The 21,016-nt window shown below is 36.3% G+C and overlaps 1 protein-coding gene across 1 annotated transcript in view; it reads left to right on the top strand.

Moving 5' to 3' along the window:
- The window catches only part of DNAH7 (dynein axonemal heavy chain 7), a 255,447-nt gene that overhangs the window by 24,804 nt on the left and 209,627 nt on the right, over window positions 1-21,016 (top strand). Inside the window, exons 7-12 of the mRNA XM_057316048.1 lie at window positions 832-1,012; window positions 2,917-2,992; window positions 4,777-4,902; window positions 9,035-9,154; window positions 15,753-15,936; window positions 16,550-16,729. Of these exons, the coding sequence (XP_057172031.1) occupies window positions 832-1,012; window positions 2,917-2,992; window positions 4,777-4,902; window positions 9,035-9,154; window positions 15,753-15,936; window positions 16,550-16,729 (867 nt within the window). The remainder of the gene's footprint in view (window positions 1-831; window positions 1,013-2,916; window positions 2,993-4,776; window positions 4,903-9,034; window positions 9,155-15,752; window positions 15,937-16,549; window positions 16,730-21,016) is intronic.

Raw genomic sequence — 21,016 nt, 5'->3', positions numbered from 1 at the left:
GCCATCTAAGATCACAATGAAAGAGTTTCATTTACCTGTTCCCTTTGTTAGAATGAGCCTCAGTCTTGTAAAGCTTTTAAATGTCTTTATTCTTCTATGAGAAACTATCTTAGTTATGTAATGTACACTTTACTTTAAAAATATAATTATTCTAGTATTTCAAATATGGAAGAATTTTTTAAAATGTAAATATCAAAGGCTCTAACATTGCTAATTTGAAAGTATTTTGAAAAAAATAATTGGATGTTTAAAATTTTTCTAATTGACTTAAAAATTTATGAAAATATATCAAAGTTAAATGTCTGTTAGAGAAATACTATCATGTCTTAAATATTTCATGTACACATTTAACAGTAGCTGTAAAATTATAATATGGACTATTGGCCAATTGGAAATTTTCTAAATCCTGTCATAGATTTCTGAGCTTAATGTGTAGGGATACTGATTCACTTGCAACTTATTAGATCGACTTGATTATCAATAATAAAAAGACAAAAACTAATTTTCCACATTCTCATGCATTTATAAAACACTAATTTCTGCTTCAGCATGGGTTCTTCTTAGTACACCATATATTTGGTAATATAACTTGATATTTTACATTGTAGTTATGAATTACAATAAGAGCTTTAATTTTCATGAAATATCCTATGTTTTTTTAATTTAGGAGATCTCAAATAATGCCTCCACAAATTACACAAAGTACTTATGATTTGTAAATACTTTGTTTTCCTAAAACTTTGATTTTGCTTAGTAGTTTTATCTTTGATGAATATACTTCTTTCATTATAGGACTAAACCCATCTATATTTCTCAATCTTCTTTATGCAGAGATATTACTATTATATTCATCATGGAATTGATACAGACCATGTAGCCCCAATGGAAGATTCTTGGCTGGAACATGTACTGAATTTAGTCCCCCAACATCTGAAAGTCCTCACCAACAGCATACTTGCCTTGTCTGATGAAATGAGAGAAGATTATCTTCTTAGTGTAAAAAAATCCATAGGTAAATCGGTATTTTCGCTTTCTAATTTGAATGTGTCTTATTAATTGAAAGTTAATACCTATACTTGAAACTATTATATTTATTATGCTGCTTTTCCCATTGCTATTTCATTGCTTAAGATCTCAGGCAAGTTTCATTAATAAAGTACAGTAAAAAATTTAAAACTCCATCTTTTTTTTTTTGTAGGGCTATATCACTCAGTAAAGGACAGAACTGAAGAAATTCTAAAATTTAATTATTTAAAACATTAATATTATTGGTAACATAAATTAGAAGGTGATTAATTAAAAATCGTTGTTATGGACCAGGGATTGGCAAACTACAGCTTGCAGGTCGAGTCTGGCTCCCTGCCTGTTTTTGTAAAGAAATTTTATCGGACTACAGACTTACGCATTCATTTGCACATGGTTTGTGGCTGCTTTTGGTCTATAAGAGCAGAGATGAGTAGTTGTGACAGAGACCTTGTAGCTCATAAAGGGAAGATATTTATACTCAAGCCCTTTACATAAAAAGACTGCTGGCATAGACCACTGGATTCTAAGACTGACTAATCATCAGAATCATTTTTCACACACTGGTTTCTGAATCCATCTGAGTTAAAATCTCTGGAGGCAGGATCTTCGAATCTATGCTTAAAAAAAAAAGTTCTCCAATTAATTGGGATTGCAAAACTGATATAATTGATGGTGTGTTCGAAGCTGAAGAAATCCTCATGTTTTAGAGTTGTCTGGGGACCTTTTGGTAGGAGAGAGTCTATTGTTTTTAAGACTCTTATTTGAGTGTCCTGGTAATGTAAAAATAAAAAGTCAAATCTTTGCTCCCAAGGAGTTCATTGTTGAAATGAGGAAGATGGACAAAACACTAATTAGGAACTAGAGCAGTAGGCTCGGTAAGGAGGGAAACAGAGGCCATGCTGTAAGCGAGAGACACTCATGCCTGGCTTGGTAGAAGGAACTCTGGAGGTGCCCGAACCATCCTGAAACACAAACCGAACATGAGGGAGCGCTCACACCAAGAAAATGGTGTGGACTGTGGCAGACACGCGTGAAAGGCTCTCCGGGCTTGCAAGCAGCCGTGATGGCCAAAGCATAGGGTGCATTTGGGAGGGGACAGAATTGAAGGGCCGCCTTTGTCTTTTTAAAGCATTCAAAGTGTTTTTTTGTTTGTTTTCGTTTTTTGTTTTTTAGATTTTATTTATCTGAGAGAGAAAGAGATCACGAGCAGGTGAAGGGGTAGAGGGAGAAGCAGACAACCCGCTGAGCAGGGATCCTGATGTAGGACTTGATCCCAGGACCCTGGGATCATGACCTGAGCCGAAGGCAGATGCTTAACCGACCGAGCCACCCATGTGCCCTAAAGCATTGAAAGTTAAAACAGAGTCACCTAAGGATTTTAAGCAGAGGGGTGTTAACACATTTGCATTTTAGAAAGAGCATCTTAAAAGACAGGCAGGAAAATTAGAATTAACTGAATTAATGAGCACAGAAGATAGAAGCAGAAGTAGCTCCTTTTACTGATTTTATAACAGGATTATGTTTTTATGCAACTTAGAACAAAGCAATCCGTAAGTTTCCTCAGTGAAAGGAAACTACTATGATTCTGTATTGTTGGCCTTCAATGAAAACTACTTTTGGTAGAATAGCTATGAAGGAAAATGTAATTTTGAAACCAATTATTACTTTCAAATGAAATAATAGGGATCTGTTGTTAAGAGAGGGAACATATACTCTCAAAGATACAGACATAGGTTTTCTCATAAATATTTTTGTCATATATGTACAAATTGCTCCATTATTTTAAATAACATAAATAATTGATTTTAGTGGAATTAGTTTTGCAATTGCTTGGAAATATGCCATAATTAATATAAGGATATTTATCAGAACTTTTCAATTTTCTTTTAGTTGATTTTGTTTTGAAAGATCCTAGGGAAAAAGAAGAAGATAAAAAACCAGATGAAATTCTACCCCATCGTGCTGAGTAAGTGATCAAGTTTCTCTAAGAATATTGATTATATAACTGTTCCTGTGAATGTGTATATATTTATACACTGGTTATATTTCTCATATATATGTTTATAACTTATATACTTCATATATACAACTGATTATTCTTATTATGCTTATGTATTTAAGCCCTAATGTGTTCTATTTACAAATCCATCGGTAGGTGGGTAGACAGACAGACAGATGGGATAACTGTGTGGTTAAAATATAAGTACCCTCGTGGAAGAACCTGATATAGAACTTTGTGTTTCCATGGTGACTAGCACAGACTTCAGGTATAATAGGGATATAAGAGTTTGATGGCAATTGAAATGCACAAAATCATATAGAGAATATTTTGCGATTATTACATAGATTAAAATATAGGACACAACAGAAAACCACTACATTTGCTATATATTTTCCCTAAGTAATTAACATTTAGGAATAAGTCTCTTAACTAGGTTGAAGAGTAGAACTTATATTTTTATAATTTGGTAAATAATTCAGTTTTGCTTCTTTCGTATTATTTAAAAGTGCCTCAGATTGTTTTCCTTTAGCAGCAAGAAAAACTTATGCAGTCATTCCCAACGTATCTTATGTGGAGAACAGCTTTTTTTCCTGAGAAGAGACAAAAATCATCTTTTGTAATTGTAAAGATGGTATGACTACAACTGAAAAACTGAGTTAAGCTTACTATATAATAAAACAAGATTAAGTGTTTAAAACCAGTGAGAATAAAAAAATTGTAGACATAAAATGTAAATATTTAAATATACTCTGGATGATGAAAATGGCATATCTTTAATATATTAAGGATGATTATTCAAGTGATGGGAGTTACAGAATAAATGTCTTCAAATAAGGACGTTAGCGTTGGTGATCAACTCACAGAGGTTAAGTTGAAGGGGATTATCACAGGCAGGCTGGACTATAGTCTTAAAATGTTTTTAAAAAACCAGAAAAATTAAAGCATTTTGTGTTTTGAAATTCTTTCAAGCTGTATATGAAAAAAAGCTGCCTACTGATTCTGTTTGATCATTATGAGTTATTAGTGAACTTGATCAAGTACTTAAAGGAAAAATAGTTACCTTATGATTCAAGTCACCTTATGATTCAAGTCCAGGTTGGGTGTAGAGATTACTTAGATAAATAAAATTTAAAAAAAGATTCAGAGGTGCCTGGTTGGCTCAGTCAGTTGAGCGTCTGCCTTCAGCTCAGGTCATGATCTCAGGGTCCTGGGATGGAGCCCTGTGTGGGGCTCCCTGATCAATGGGGAGTCTGCCTCTCCCTTTCCCACTGCCCCCCCCCCGATTGTGAGCACTCTCTCTCTTTCTCTCAAATAAATAAATCTTAAAAAAATTCAAGTGCAATTTCATATGTGTTAATTATTTTAAAATTATATGGCTTAGACCATAGAAAGTATGGCCTTTATGTAACTTAATACATAATTATGTGTTTTGTTAATACTGTAAGGGGTACATAATACTTTTTATTAAAATGAAACCATTGTTGGTGTGCCTGGGTGGCCCAGTGGGTTAAGCAACCCACTCTAGATTTCAGCTCTGGTCAGGATCTCAGGGTTGTGAGACTGAGTCCCAAGTCAGGCTCTGTGCTGGGCATGGAGCCTGCTTAAGGTTCTCTCTCTCCCTCTGCCCCTTCTTCCCCACTCTCTCTCTCTAAAGAAAAAGAAAAAAAGAATATTACTCAAAAAGTATGCTATAACAATAGTTTCTTCTGATTTTTAAAGATAGCTGATTATTTTTTCTTTGTTTTCAGAATGGAAGTTCTCCCAAAACCTTGGAGGAAATCTTTCTTAGCTGCAAGCAATTATATTAAGGATCACTTGAATACATTGAACCCCACAATGTCGTCTGTTGTAGATTTATGGCACAGTACTTTTAAGTGAGTATTTCTGGCCTTATTGAGCTTCTTTTTAAAAGGGTGATAAAAGCTATTTTGTTACACCTTAATAATTTCTTTTACTATTTTAACTGGAAATAAAAAAAATAACTATAAACTTACCATCAGTATTCAAACACGGCTTTAAATCAGCACTGTAGAAGTAGAGTAAAATACGAACATTGCCTTTGACCTCTAACCCAGTCCTGCCCCCCCCAATCCCATACCTCATTACCACACAGACTGAGGGGTAATCACAGTTAAGGGGCTGAACTGTCATGCTTTGTTTTAAATCCCACAGACCATTAGCTGCTACAATGACCTAGATGGTGCAGCAACCTAGTAAATATTGCCTACCTGAATGGCATGAGTTAAAGCTCCTGGGTGACAGCTGGAGGTTATGCATCACCTCCTAGACATGGTCACGGAGGGGATGGTGCAGCCACAGGTAGCAAGTGCTTGGCACAGCTGGATGTGGATGCTGGTGGGTGCCGTGAAGCTGACATGCCTGCTTCTCAGGCTGAGGACAGTTGGTCTCACAGTTTAGAAGCTCCTGCTTCATGCCCCCCACCCCCGCACAGCTCCTTCCAAGGCACTGGGGGGCATCCTAGCAACATGCACCTGTGGACACAGGTTTTATAAAATATGCAAAAGTAATACAAATGTATATTATTTTTCTTACATAAAGCCTCCTTCAGGAACCTCAAAACCTGGATCAGTCCCGCCTTGTGATAGAGGAGGCAACTTGTCTCCCAGATGGTCTTCCCCACCCCCACCCCAACCTTTTCAGCCGCCACAGCTGCAGACCCAGTGACAAGTGGCCCTCTCTCTGGGTCTCCTGATTTCTTTTTTTTTTCGTTTTTTATTTTTAATAATTTTTACTTTGTTATATTAGTCACCATACAGTACATCCCCAGTTTTTGATGCAATGTCGGGTCTCCTGATTTCTACTGCATGTATTGTTCTGCGGTCAGGAGGGCACAGCAAGTGAGCACATTTTTCTGCCTCCCAAAACCAGCAAAAGGAAAGCTGCTGTCTTTAAAACTGTGCTAAGAGCTGTGGCCATTGCAGAAGGCAGCTGTTGTTCCCACACTGGGAAACCCTGGGACATGCACTAGGGGCACATCCCCGACCAACTTCTCTGAACTCCTTCCTGAGTGAGGGTCGTTAGCATGCCTTTTCTAGTCCAACCCCCGAACCCTGACATCCACTCCAGTAAGCCAAGCTCCTTGCTTGGGCTCTGCCACCATCTGATTATAGGCTCTCTGTTCACCCCTTGTCCTTCCTGGCACTCCTGGTTTCCCACAGGCAAAATGACTTGTGTTGTCCCAGGTCCCTTGGCTCCCTCATTCTGTCCCTGTATGCCTTTTTTAAAACAAATTTTAATTAAATATGCAGCTACATATGTAACTTTATATAAACATGTAAATGTGATCATATATACTTTTTAGGTCCAGTCTTTACTTTGCCTGACTTCCACCAGTCTTTCTTTTCCTCGTCTCTGCCCTCCTTTCCACCAGCCCAGCCGAAGACCCATGATAACCATCTACTGGGATATCTTTCCTTATTTGTCTTTGTGCTCATATTATCAAACATGTGTGTATCCACACAACATGCACACATATCCATCGCACAAACATGGCTTCTGGTGGTCAGACTGCATACTGTTCAAAAGAACGTCGTTCAGCTTTCCATTGAATAATGTGGATTTCTTTGCATGAATTCGGCTTTTGGAATAGGAAGAGGCTCTCTCCTTGCCCATGTTTTCTCATTTCTTTTCTTTAGGCTATCCCTCTCCTGACAAGACCCATGATTTAACTTTGCATGCAGTCATGAGGTCATACTATATAGTATCACTTTCACAAAGGAGTCATTTGCTTCTGTATCCATTCACAGATGGAACTGACAGGACACACTGTGCAGGAGGCTGGGGGATGAGGCTGCAGTGCCTGGTATTGTGAATGAAGGGCTAGACATTGTTGGACCGTGTCAGGAGGCAAGAGAAGGAGGAGGAAGGGGAAGAAAAAGGGAACAAAGTTGAGATAAAAAAAAAAAAAAACAGTAAACCATGGATGTGTCCAAACTTGGTGTCCATGGTCATAAGTGGCAGAGGTATTAGTAGCAGCAACTGAAGCAAACCTCAGGGCATCTGCAGTGGAGACAAATGAGACAAATGAGAAGGAAGCTTAATGACTGAGCCACCCAGGAGCCCCAAAAGTGAAGCTTTGTTGCCCACCCTCCATTCCCTGCCTTAGGCAACCATCAATCTGTTCTCCATATCCACGAGCTCAGTTTTTTGTTGTTGTTTTAGATTGCATGTAGGAGATTATAAAGGTATTTGTCTTTCTATGTCTGGCTTATTTCACTTAGCGTAATGCCTTCAGGGTCCATCCATGGTGTCTCGAATGGCAAGATTTCATTCTGTTTTATGGCTGAATAATATTCCATTGTGTGTGTATGCCCCATTTTCTTTACCCATCAATGATCATTTAAGTTGTTTCCTTGTTTTGGCTATTATAAATAATGCAATGAACGTGGGGGTGCATTTATGTCTTTGAATTAGTGTTTTCATTTTCTTCAGATAAATATCCAGAAGTAGAATTGCTGGGTAATAATCTGGTCATTCTATTCTTTATTTTTTGAGGAACCTCCATATTGTTTTCTGTAGTGGCTGCACCAATTTACATTTCCACCAACAGTTCACAAGGATTCTCTTTTGTCTGCATTCTCACCAAAGCTTATTTCCTATCCTTTTCAAATATCCATTCTAACAGGTGTGAGGTGGTAATCTCATTAGGATTTGATTTGAAGTTCCCTCATGATTAGTAATGTGAACATCTTTTCATATACCTTTTGGTCATCTGTATGTCATCTTTGGAAAAATGTCTCTTCAGATCCTCTGCCCATTTTTTACTCAGATTTTTTTCTATTGAGTTGTATGTGTTCTTTATAAATTTTTGATATTAACCCCTTATCAATATATGATTTGCAAATATTTTCTTCCATTCAGTAGATTGCCTTTTCATTTTGCTAATGGTTGATTTTTGTTGTGCAGAAGCATGTTAATTTGATGTAGTCCCACTTATTCATTTTTTGCTTTTGGCATCAAATCCAAAAAATCACTGCCAACACTCGTGCCCAGGAGCATATGTTTTATGGTTTCAGGTCTTACATTCCTGTCTAATTCATTCTGAGTTAATGCTGTGTATGGTGTAAGATAGGGGTTCAGTTTCATTCTTTTGCATGTGGCTGTCCAGTTTCCCCAACAGAAAATTCTTTTTTTTTTTTTTTTTTTTTTTTTTTAAGTAGGCTCCACATCCAGCATGGAGCCCCCAACAGAAACTTCTTAAATCTGTAACAAATATCCATACCATTGTAGTCAGAAAAGGAGTTGTATAGAAAGTTGTTGACTAGAAGAAGCACTGTGTTTTCTAAAAACAAAAAAAGTCATGAGGGACACAAACCATGAGAGACTCTGGACCCCGGGAAACAAACTGAGGGTTACAGAAGGGGGGGGGTAGGGTAACTGGGTGATGGGTATTAAGGAGAGCACAGTTTGTGATGAGCACTGGGTGTTACATGCAGCTAATGAATCATTGAACACTGCATGAAAAACTAATGATGTACTATATGCTGACTAACTGAACATAAAAAAAAAAAGTCAAAACCAGACAGGATCACAAAATTTTGATACAGTAGGTCTTAATTAGGTGTGAGAATTCCCCTACCCCATGGCTCCCTAAAATGCAAGATTGCTTTCTTTTCATAGTGGGTGTAATTTTTGTTTCAGGAGTAGCAGGCCTTCTAAGCTATGCGCTTTACCTCTTTTCCTGTTGTAATTGTTTCAATTCGAAAGCAAAAATCAGTCTAAATTATCCATCAAATCCCAGTTATTTCAACTCTGTTGTACTTCACAGTAACATTTCATAATCTTATATAGTGTTCTTATCAAATTTAATTACATTAATTATTTAAAAAAATTTTTTTAAAAATCTCATGTTCTTATTTAATTTTACTAAATGCAAATTTTAATGATAAAACTTAGGAATATCCTATTTTTGAGGAGATCAGTAAGCAAAAATATTAAATGCAAAAAAATCTCCTGCCTTAATTGTTCATTTTTTATGTCTTGCAGAAGATTACGTTTAGTTGACGTAGAAGAATTTCAGAATCGCCAGGATGCATTAGAGCTGTCGATATTTCAGACCATGGTCATGAAACACATGGAATCTGCTAAAGAGACTCTACTTAAAATGTAAAGTTCTGAAATTTCATGGGGGAAAACACAAATTTAAAAATGTTATTGGTGGGGAACTATATTTTTAACTGCATTTTAAAAAATCCCATTTTAACAAGTTGGTAATTACTTCTCTTCAAGAATTAAATCTAGTGTCTTTAACTGAATTGGTCTGTCCTGTCTATCCAGACGTTCTACACAGCATAGATACGCAGGAACTAAAACTATTATAGTGTTTTGGGGTTTTTTTTTCCCCTCAATGTCTGCTTTCTACTTCTGCTTTGAGAGCGAGGTTGAATACCATGGGGGGAATGATCATCAGCTAATCCAATTGCTAGATATTTGACATCTATTAACACATTTAAGGCACTGTACCTCTTTCATTTTGGTTTTGGATGGGGGATGAAGGATGGTTTAAAGCATGAATTGATGGGGGAAATACCTTCTTTAAAGGAGTTTACAATCCCATTGAGAGGTTAGACTTATGAAATGATAATTAAACATCTTGGATTGACCCTTAAAATTGGAATAGTCACATATGATAATTACTGATGTAGGTGCCAGACACTATGCTCTGAAACAATACAGCAAAATGTCTCTATCATGGGTTAAGTTATTATAATTGGATGTTAATATTAGCTCAAATTGCAGATAACAAAGTACATGAAACTCCAGCATGGTTTCGTGATTTCCAGAAGTTACTTAGAGATATATCTTCATAGTTTAAGACGGAATCTTTATTTTTTCTTCTTCTCCAATATGTTAGAATAAATTCTTTGTCTGACATTACTTGAAAGAACTTTAGAATTTTTTTTAATATTAGTTAACCTAAACAAATAGATGAGAGGTATAGAATGAAACCCCGTAGTTAATTACAGAGAAGAAAATGACCTTTTTAGGGCATAATATAAATAAATTTTCTTGATCTGTAACTTCAGGGTTATACCCCAGGAATACATTCCTATTGTAAATTTTGGTAAACTGGGTGTCAAAGTACAGAGCAGAGTACAAACCTTTCCTGAAAACTTTTAGGGAGAGTTGTAGATTGATTTGCTGTAGCTCTTGATGCTTCCCAACTGATTCTAAGGGAAGAACACTCTGACCGTACTTTTTAAATAGCGAACCAGAAAGCGCTCATCATGGCAAAAAGGTAGAACACCCGCTTACCACGACGGAGAAACAGCAGATGATTATGATATCTACCCCAAACCCAAATATCTTCTCTCAGTCCTCATTCTCTCCTTCTATTCAGCATTTGCCTGCCTTCTGGAAGTCTGTTTTTCTAGGTTCCTCTGCCTCTGTTTCTTTATTTAATCTGTTTTGTTTTTCTAGCTGTGCTTGTCTTACTATCCCCAAGAGCAGGGTGTTTGCTCTCAGGTGTTTGCTCTTGTTTGTGTTCTTTAAATTCTTGACAATGTCATGATTTCATCTGCCTTATCTGTCTCAAGATCTTGTTTTTGGAGCTCTAGGCCCTTATGACTAATTTTATACTGTATGTCTCCAGTTGAATGTCATGTCAGCATCTGAATATCAGCATCTCCTTAACAGTGTTTATTCCTTCTTCCAAACGTGCTGCTCTTCCTGTTCTGGACCATTTCCAGGCCAAGTTGAATCCTTTGTGACTTTTTCTGTTTGTTACTTATCATCCACATCTTTACCAACCCTAGCCTGCCTCCAGCCACAATCAGTGTATTGGTAACTGTTTTTTAAAATTGAAGTATAATTCACTTACCACAAAATCACCATTTTCTTTTGTACATTTCAGTGGCTTGTAATATATTCACAAGGTTTTGCAATAATCACCACTAATTCCATCACCCCCAAAAGAAACCCTTTATCTGTTATCAGTCACTCCCCATTTCCCCTCCCACATGCCCTGACAATCACTAATACACTTTCTGTCCCCATTCTGAACTTTTGACAGTGGAATGATATAATATGTATCCATTTATGTCTGGCTTCTTACACTAAGCATGATGTTTTCAAGGTTCATCCATGTTCTAGCATATATCAATACTTTATTCCTTCTCATGGCCAAATAATATTTCATCATATGGATCTAACACATTTTGTTTATCCATTCATCAGTAGATGGACATTTGTGTTGTCGTTATTTTTTGCCTATTAGGAATAATGCTGCTATGAACATTTGTATGTTTTCAGTTCTCTTGGGTATATACATAGGAGTAGAATTGCTGGGTTATATAATAACTCTTTGTTTAACTTTTTGAGGAACTGTCACAGTGTTTTCTAAAGGGTCTGTAAGATTTTACGTTCCTACCAACAATGTATGAGGATTCCAATTTCTCTACATCCTTGTCAACATTTGTTATTGTCCATCTTTCTGATTATATATAGTCATCCTAGTAGATGTGAACTTCTATCTTATTGTGGTTTTGATTTGACTAATTATGTTGAGCATCTTTTCAAATGCTTATTTTCCATGTATTTATCTTGTTTGGGTAAATGTCTATTCAGATCATTGTTTACTTTGTATTGAGTGACCTGTCTTTTTATTGTTGAATTGTAAGAGTTCTTTATATATTCTGGATACTAAAATCTCAGTTACATGATTTATAAATATTTTTCCCGTTATGTGGTTGATGCTTTCATTTTCTTGATAGGCACAAATTTGAGGCACTTTTTTTTTTTTTTTAAAGTCATGGAGCCCAGCACGACACTTGGACTCATGACCCTGGGATCAAGACTTGAGCTGGGATCAAGACTTGAGCTGAGATCAAGAGTTGGATGCTTGATTGACTGAGCCACCCAGGCAGCCTGAGGCACAACTATTTTTAATTTTGATAAAGTCTAATTATTTTTTTGTATATTGATCTAATATCCTGAAACCTTCCTAACTTATTAACACCAATAGTTTTTTCGTGTGGGACCTTTATATCTTTTTTTATATAAGATTGTGTTATCTGCAAATAGAGATAGTTCTACTTCTTCATTTCTTATCTGCATTTTTTTTTTCTTGTCCTTGCCTAATCGCTTTGGTTGGAATCTCCAGTACAGTGCTGAAAAGAAGTGGCAAGGGTGGACATTCTTGTTTTGTTCCTGATGTTAGGGGAAGGCTTTCAGTCTTTCAGCATTTAGTTAGCTGTATAGTTTCCCTTTATCAGGTTGAGGAATTTCCCTTTCATTCTTAGTTTCTTGATTGGCAAAATCTGCACTATTGTATGATAAAAACAATTTTTTTTTTTTGCAGCTGAAATCATAATGGGTTTTTCTACTTTATTAATATTTACATTTGTTTTGATATACTGAACTAGTCTATCATTCCTGAGATAAATCCCACTTGGCCATGGGGTATAATTCTTTTTATATGCTGCTGGATTCAGTTTGCTAGTACTTTGTTGAGGATTTTTGTGTGTACATACATAAGGAACATTGGCCTATAGTTTTCTTTTTCTTGTGATATCTTTGTCTGGTTTTGGTATGATCATACTGGCCTCATAGAACGAGTTAGGAAGCATTCCTTTCTTTTGCCCACCCCCCTTTTGGGCAGAGTTTGTGAAGGATTGGTGTTAATTCTTCTTCAAATGTTCTATACAACCTACTAGTGAAGGCATCTTTTCCTGGGTCCTGGTCTCTCTATTTTTTGGAAAATTTTCTGATTACTAGCTCAGACTGTTATTATAGCTCTATTCATCTTTTCTATTTCTTTTTGAGTCATTTGTGGTAGTTTATATCTTTCTAGGAATTTGCTAGATTAGTTTGTTGGCTTATAATTGTTTATTAAAGTCCCTTGTAATTTTTAAAAAATTTCTATAAGGTGAATGTTAATATCCTTTTTCTCATTCCTAATTTTAACAATTTTGAGTCTTCTTTCTTTTTTATCTTGGTCAGTCTAGCTACAGGTTTGTCAATTTTGCTGATCTTTTAAAAAACCAAATTTTGGTTCTGTTGATTTCTCAATTTTTTTAATCTCTATTTTTTTCCCCACTCAAATCTGTATTTCTTCCTTTCTCCTTATTTTGAGTTCAGTTTGCTCTTTTTCCAGTTTCTAGTGGAATTGTAAGTTATTGAGTTAAGATCTTTGTAATTTTTAATTAAGTTGTTGACAGCTGTAAATTTCCCTCTGGTCACTGCTTTTTTTGTGTTCTGTGAGTTTTGGTAAATGATGTTTTCATTTTCATTCATCTCAAATTATTTTTGGACTTCTCTTGTGATTTCCTTTTTGATTGGCTGTTTAGGACTGTGTTGTTTAATTTCTATGTACTTATAAATTGCTAGAGTGTCCTTCTACTGATTTGTGATTTTTTATAATTTCAATCCTTTTATATTTTTTTAGACTTAGGACCACCAACTACTCTTGATCTTCTCTCAGAAGCCTCTTCCATGTGTACCCTTTTCTCTTTATTCCCACTGCAACTACCCTTGGCAGGCTCTCTTAGCCTCCCATGTAGCCTTCAAACCACTGCCAGGAGAATCTTAACCCCTAATTCAGTGCTTCCCTTTTATTGATAAAATAAGTCACCATTTCTTAACCTGCCTTTTAAGGTTTTCTGCAACCTGGACCTAACTTATCTCTTCCATTCTGAGGTCTGAAAAGACTTTCACCTTGGGCCATGCCTAGAGAAATAGTCATGTTAAATTAAACAGGACATAACTTCTATGACTAGTCTGTAACAGTTAAGTATTCAGTGGGTAAAGTCTCTTTGTTTCCCTTTTTAACCAATTATTGATTTTTAAAATAGTTACTCCTTATTTGTTTTCATCTGTGGGATGGGAATTCTAGGAAAATTTGAAAGTTGTGTAGTTGCTTCCCTCTTAAACTCTGTTACTCTTAGCTTTACCATCTTTGCACACATAATTATATCAAATTGTATTAGAGGTTAAGGAAATTAAACAGAACAAAAACTTCTTGAATACCATCAGGAAAATACCGTGATTAACACTATTTACAGTATTTGATGCAGTTCATTACTGGAGAAGCCTCCCTTCTGTCCTTCAGTACCCAGTTCAAATGACCCTTCTTCTATGAAATCTCTGTTGTTACTTCTTAAAACATGATCTCTTCCTTCTGAATACCTCTGACACTTTATCCTCTTATAATTCCTTCCTTTTATAATATAATTTTGTCTTTTCCTCCCTCCTTTAGCCTATAAGTGCTTTGAAGACTGAGTAATATTTTGTACCAAGTGTTTGTATATAATAGGGAGCCCTGTAAATATCTTTGGGATAATGACTGAATAAATTTTAAAACATTTTCTTTATATGTCCTTTTTCCAGCTCTTGAGCCCCAAACTTATTCCCTCTCTTGTCTGAACTACTGGAAGTTTCTCAGTCCCCTTTCTTAATCTATCATTGCCCTTCTCTACTTAGTATTTGTTACTTGCCCTCTTTCTGTTGCTTCAACAATGACCCCTTCCTGCAGAAATATCTGCCATGGCTACATTTTAGAGAGTGAGGCCATCCCAACGTCTTGTGTTCAGCTCCCAAGTTCTGCAAAAATCCTCACAGACTTCCCCACCACCACTTATTTCTTCCTATTTTCTAGGAAGAAATCTCTCTATTATCTCTTTTATAGACAATGAAATGATTAGGTAAATTAGCCCCATTTACACACCTATTTTTCTTAGTATGCTACTTCTACTTCAGATCCTTTCCTCATGGTCTTCTCATTTCCATCTTTCAATAAAATTGCCATCTTCATTATAAAACCCTTCTCTCTTACTTAAACGGAAAATTATATCTCAATCCTTTGACTTCAAGACTGTTTTTCTGCTATGACACATTGCCTTCATTATTATAAGAGATAAGGGGTGATGTCATATCTTTTTATATTTCCCATGACACTGTTGCTAGCACATAGACACTAAACACGTATTTGTTAAAGAAATGAATACATCTATTTAAAATTTAGATCTTTCTTGAAGCATTCAGGCAACTCCTGAAAGGATGTGGACTCTGTTTTTTAAAAAATCCATTATGTCTTATGAAAGAGGTATCAGTATTCCTAAATTTTGTAGTATTGTTTTATAAATGGAAAACTTGACTTATGTATCCACATGTGAATTTACTGTTATACTTTAATTACAGGGATACATACACATTTGAAACTTTTTTTTTAAATCAGTCATTCTTTCAGGATTTTACATTAAGGGGAATAAGAAAATAATATACTTGATTTTATTAATTTGTCTTATTTTCAAGTCGTCGTGAAACATAATAGCATAAAGTACCAAGTGGGTTGAACCAAGTAAGCTCTGTCTTGGTTTAATCAGCTATTTACATTTTAGCTTTAAATTAACAAATCCATTCCCTCAGGAACGTTTTGGAGACTGGTGAGTAGTATTTTGTAATATCCAATAAATTTTTATTCAAAAAGTACAGGAAGCGTAGTTTCAGGAGTTAGATTTATTTTTTTTATTTGTTTTCCTCACAGCATCACATTGTTGAGTCATCTTCTGTTGGCCGTGATTAAACTTTCTTTCCTTAGAAAAAGTGAAATATGCTAGTGCTTACACTTCAGAGGGTGGATAATGTCAGTTAGCAATAGAGCTCTCTGTGAAGACCTTTGGATGTCCAGAAGTTACTGTTAATGCTTAATGTAAAAGGAGCGATTCACTGGAAGTACTAACTTTTAAAAGTCTTTTGTGCTTTCAAGGTGGTTTCCAGAAGTGCAGAATATTTATTACCAAGGTAATAAAAAAAAGCAATTGCCAACTGGTGACAGCAGTGCCAAATTGGAATCTTTTTTCAACTGCGCTGCTACGCTTATGACTTTACAGCTGCAAGAACTCACTTTGGTCTCCATGCAGGATTTCACAGACTTAATAGCACAACCACCAGTAAGTATGGTGCCGTTACACCAATATTCATCTAGTAATTTATTTTCAAGAGGAAAAAGATTAACAAAAAGAACCTTTATCAGTGGAAGAGGTGGAAGTATATCTTTAGATCACTTAGCTATTTAAAAACACCTAGTATCAACCTGAATATTCAGGATACATGAGTATCATTACATTGGTGAGGATGAGTAAAGAGAAGTGAGAATTCTTCTCATTGGAAGATTTGGGTCATGATGGCTGGGGAAGATTTGTGTGGGGAACTCTTTTCTTTCCAGAAGAAGGTCCTGTTGGAGTGTGAGCTGGGCCCGGGAATTTGAATGTTCTCTTGGGCTCTTTCTTGCATTACTCTAGAGCCCCACTGCTATGCACATCCTTCTTTTTCTGGAACCTTGACCCTCTGGTTGATCTGTAGGCCTGGTGAATACTAGATACCAACACGTCTAGCTGGGAATTGCTCTTGCTCTTTTTAGTAGAGCTCCTCATTGGCTTAACTCTCTAAGGCATAAGAGGAAAGGTGGGTTCCCATGAGTTTTAATTGGGACCACTGCACTGCTTAGTCTCTCCCAATTTATATATATATTCACATACATGTATACACTATTTTTTTTTGCAGGATTCTGTTAGAGCTTTTGAACATCCAGGTTTCATCATGAGGCTGATTCTTGAAAATGACACCATTAAGTTTGAACCTGAGTTCAGTGACTATATAGACATCCTTCTGAATGTTTATGATATCATGATTAAGGCTGTCAGTTTTGTGCCAAGAGTTGAGACAAAATTGTATTTTAAGTGGGTAAGTAACAAGGATATTCTTATTGCTTGAATTTTCATAATAATTATTTCAAACAACTTCTAAAAGGTGTAGACCTGTATCCTCTGCTTTGCAGAATATAAATGGCCTGGTAACATTGGCTTATAAGAAACTTTTAATTAAAAAATACTATCTTCCCATTGCAGTATGTGCCTAGTTTCTTAGTCTAGTCTTCCATTGGACTGAAATTTTTCTTAAGGGAAGGAATTAAATTTGTGATCAGGTTTAAGATAGTCCATGAGTGTTGCTGTAGCACTCACACGATGCTGTAGACCTCCCTTATACTTCTCTACCTCTCTCAAACTGTCCTCTGGTTGATTACTCTCCTCATATACCTTTTTCCTAAGCAGTAGTGTCTTTGTACTCTGAAATCACAGATTCTACTTGTTTTGTCTCTCTCTGGCCATTTATTGAGCAAAGCTATGCTGAACTTGTATATTTCAACAGCAGTTACTGCAGTCTAGTATATAAAGTGATCATGTCTGATAATTCCCTAATTTAAAAGGCTTTCAAGCTTTGTAAGTACAACCAGTAGCTTTCTTATTTCCTTTCTACATTATTTTTTAAATAATATTATTTTAGAGACAGCGTGTGTGCGCATGAGCCAGGGGTGGGCAGAGAGGAAGGGAGAGGGACAGAGAATTTGAAGTCAATTCTGTCCTGAGCATGGAGCCCGAAATGGGGCTTGATCTCACGACCACGTGATCATGACCTGAGCTAAAACCACGAGTCGGGCTCTTAACCCACTGTGCCACCCAGACACCCTTCTTTTTTATTTTTAAAATAGTTCACAAATATTTCATGTACAGGAAAGCGTCCAGGAGACTAGTGTGTAGTTTTAAGTGGTAATAAAGTTACGCCTGTGTACTTATAATCTAACTAGAGATCCTTCCCTGTTCACATTCCTCTCCTTCTACCTTCTAGCAAAAGAATCACAATCTTGAATGTTGTAGTTATTAATCTGAATTTTTTAAGATAAGCTTACTACCTGTCTGCATATCCCTGAAAAATTTCCATTCAGTTTTTCTATGTCTTTATATATATGTGGAATCATCTTACAATCAGTGACCTGTTTTACTTTACTCAACATTGTGATTGTGAAATTATCCATTGTGAAGATATTATCCTCATCATAGAACTTCTCATTTTTTAAAATTATTTTTATATTCTAGGAATTCCATTAAGTTCTTTGTCAAACAGGACTAGTCATTTTTGATCGTCTCTTGTACTTAGTCATATATTCATTACTCTTAAAAGAACTTCTCCTTTTGCCGATCACCATTTGCTTGGTCATGGTGGTTTATTTCTGTGGGTGTTTTTCCTTTATTAGTATGGGCTTATACGTGTAAGAACTGCATGCAGGGAAATCCTTAAGGCCTTAAGTTGGTTCCTCCAGAATTTGCATATTCTCCCGACAGTTACTATGGAGGCCTCTCCAGACCAAGGACCATTTTTTGATAAAAATCTTGCTGAGGATTTTGTGGACAACAGTGGCAGTGTGAATGCTTCCCCAAATTGGCATGAGAACAGGCTAGTGGTCACAAATTCTTAAGGTGACTGTCTTTTTTCTTCTCCGCTGAAAAACAAGGTCGAACAGGATATTTTCCTTACTTTTGCTCCCTCATTCAAAGGTTCTGTCACCTTTCAGCATTCTGAAATTTTGTGTCACCTTTCAGTATTCTTGGCTTTCTAGGGGTGTAGCCATTATGACTTCCCTCCCTGCTCAGGCTTGAGACTTTGTTTCCTGATAGCCATTCTGCCACCCCACACCCCTCCCCTGCACAGAGGCCCACCTTGCTAGAGACTCATTAAAGCAAAGCTTAGGCACCAGGGATCAGCAGTCTCTAGGGCAGCGGCTCACTTCACGTAATTACCTCTCAACTCATGTGTTCCCTCATGTTTGGTCCCTAGACTTTCCCTATTATTTTATTTTGCTTTCTTAGCTATGTATTATAAAAGTTATATTTGGCATTTTTTCCAGCATACTTTTATGTTTTGAACTAGATAGTTATTTTCAGGTTATGTGTTCCTCATATTGCCATAAATAGAAGTATCTGGAGAAATGTAGTTTACTTTGGCCTTTGTTTAATTTCAGTTCAGCTATTGCATCTTTCTCCAGGCATACCCTGCCTTTTTTCAAGAATGATTTGAGGGAGCTTATGAAACAGACAAATAGAACAAGTTAATAAGAGTTACTGGACGTGCTCAGAGTGGAGAGAAGTATTACTGTCATTTGAATGAATACAGCTGCTTTGATTTAATGGTTATAAAATATGGTTCCAAGTTTCCTGGTTGCTAAAGTGAAGAGGAGTATATGACAAGTTTTAACTGCGATTAAGCAGTTAATCTAAATGCTTAGGTCTTTTTCCTGGTATCCGATCTTGAGAGAGAAGTCTTATATGGGGCATTATCCATGGGGTAATGGTTCTGAAATCCTACATGTCAGCATCACCTGGTGACATTTTAAAAATGCAAACCCATCACCACCACCTCTTGCCCCTAGAGCTGTGGATTCACAATGACAGTTGGTTCTCAGAAATAGGTTGCCAGAATCATTTAGGGATATTTTGCTAGTAATCAGTTAGGTTTGGAAACAAGTGATATAGAAGGTACTTCGAGTAAGATGACCGAACATGATCTCAACGACCTTCGACAACAACAGCAGAAGTGGAGTTTGTAGAGCTGTACTTATCACGGTCTTTGATAGAAACTGAAAGTGAAATTAAAATACATTTTTTTTCCAATGGAAGGCAAACCTGCATGGGGCTAAGATGTTGTGAGTCCAAACATATCACCATCTCATGATCTATTTTGATAGACTTTCAAACACTTGAGCTGTCTCATTCAAAATATCATTTCCCTTAACTCTTAATAGGAACTGATGAGAATTCACATCGAAAATATACTTTCTAATATAGTTCCAATGTACTGGTACCCAGTTATGTTTAGAAAGATAGACCTATAGGTGTAGACATTAGGCAGGCTGTTAATACATTTAAGAAACATTGTATAATAAATATTAATGAGCTTTGCATTAGATCCAATAATTACGTTGCATGCAGTACATAATATAGATTGCTTTATCTCAAAGTTTCCCCCCCACCCCCCAGAAAAAATGGCACCAAGCATCTACTGAGCCCAGGAATGAACTGGTGGTGGTGGGGGTGCCTGGGTGGCTCAGTTGTTAAGCGTCTGCCTTCAGCTCAGGGCTTGATCCCAGAGTCCTGGGATTGAGCCCCACATTGGGCTCTTCGGCTGGGAGCCTGCTTCTTCCTCTCCCACTCCCCCTGCTTGTGTTCCCTCTATCGCTGGCTGTCTTTCTCTCTGTCAAATAAATAAATAAAATCTTAAAAAAAAAAAAAGAAAGAAATGGTGGTGGTGGTGGTGGTATTCACTAATGTTCTCAAGACGCATCTAGTTTTAAGCATTATGATTTCCTCAAATCCCCCCTAGGGGCATAGTGGGCAAATGCACCCTGAATACCTGAATAAATGATCCAGCTCTCTAAGGAATCCTTTGATACTATCTAGTGAATGCTGTAGAATATCCACTATGGATCATAATTTTTATTAGTGTGAAAATTCCCTTCTTCTGAATGAAAGGTAGATCATGTATATTTTTAAGTGTAACTTGATTCAAGATGAGAAAGCATGTAGGTACATTTACTTGCCCTTTTATTTGAAATGAGGAGACAAGCTGTTGAGATTTGTTTGCTTATTAAAAATTGTTATCTGATGCATTATTCTAATGGAGATGGCAGAATGCACATTTTGTAACCAGGGATTTTAGTCTTCTCTAGTTGTTGTAAACAGATCAAAGGTCAACGAATGAGTAAACAGTCTTTCTTTGTTCTAGACAGATTACTCCTCAAGGTGAAAAAGTACTGTGATCAAAGAATATGATGAATATGATGATATGAGATTGAGCTGGCTTACTTCCAAAAAATAAAGTACAATGCAAGCACTAGCTTATAAAGCTAGCATATACAATTGCACAAATTAAATGTGGATTTTGGTGTTTTTATATTCTCTTATTTTGTGTATTTTTTCAAGTGACGTTTCTTTCATCTGTACAGAAAAACAAAACACAACTAGGTAGCATTGAAGGAAAACAGAAAAATTATATGAAACTTAGATATTCAGTATACTGCTATTAGACTGAATATCTTTCTATAGAGATTAGAAAATCAAAAAGAGGGGCACCTGTGTGGTTCAGTCAGTTAAGCATCTGCCCTTGGCTCAGGTCATGATCCCGGGGTCCTGGGATCAA

This window comes from Ursus arctos, unplaced genomic scaffold (assembly GCF_023065955.2).
Source record: "Ursus arctos isolate Adak ecotype North America unplaced genomic scaffold, UrsArc2.0 scaffold_1, whole genome shotgun sequence".
Lineage (NCBI taxonomy): Eukaryota > Metazoa > Chordata > Mammalia > Carnivora > Ursidae > Ursus > Ursus arctos.
This window is presented reverse-complemented; position numbering and strand designations above follow the sequence as displayed.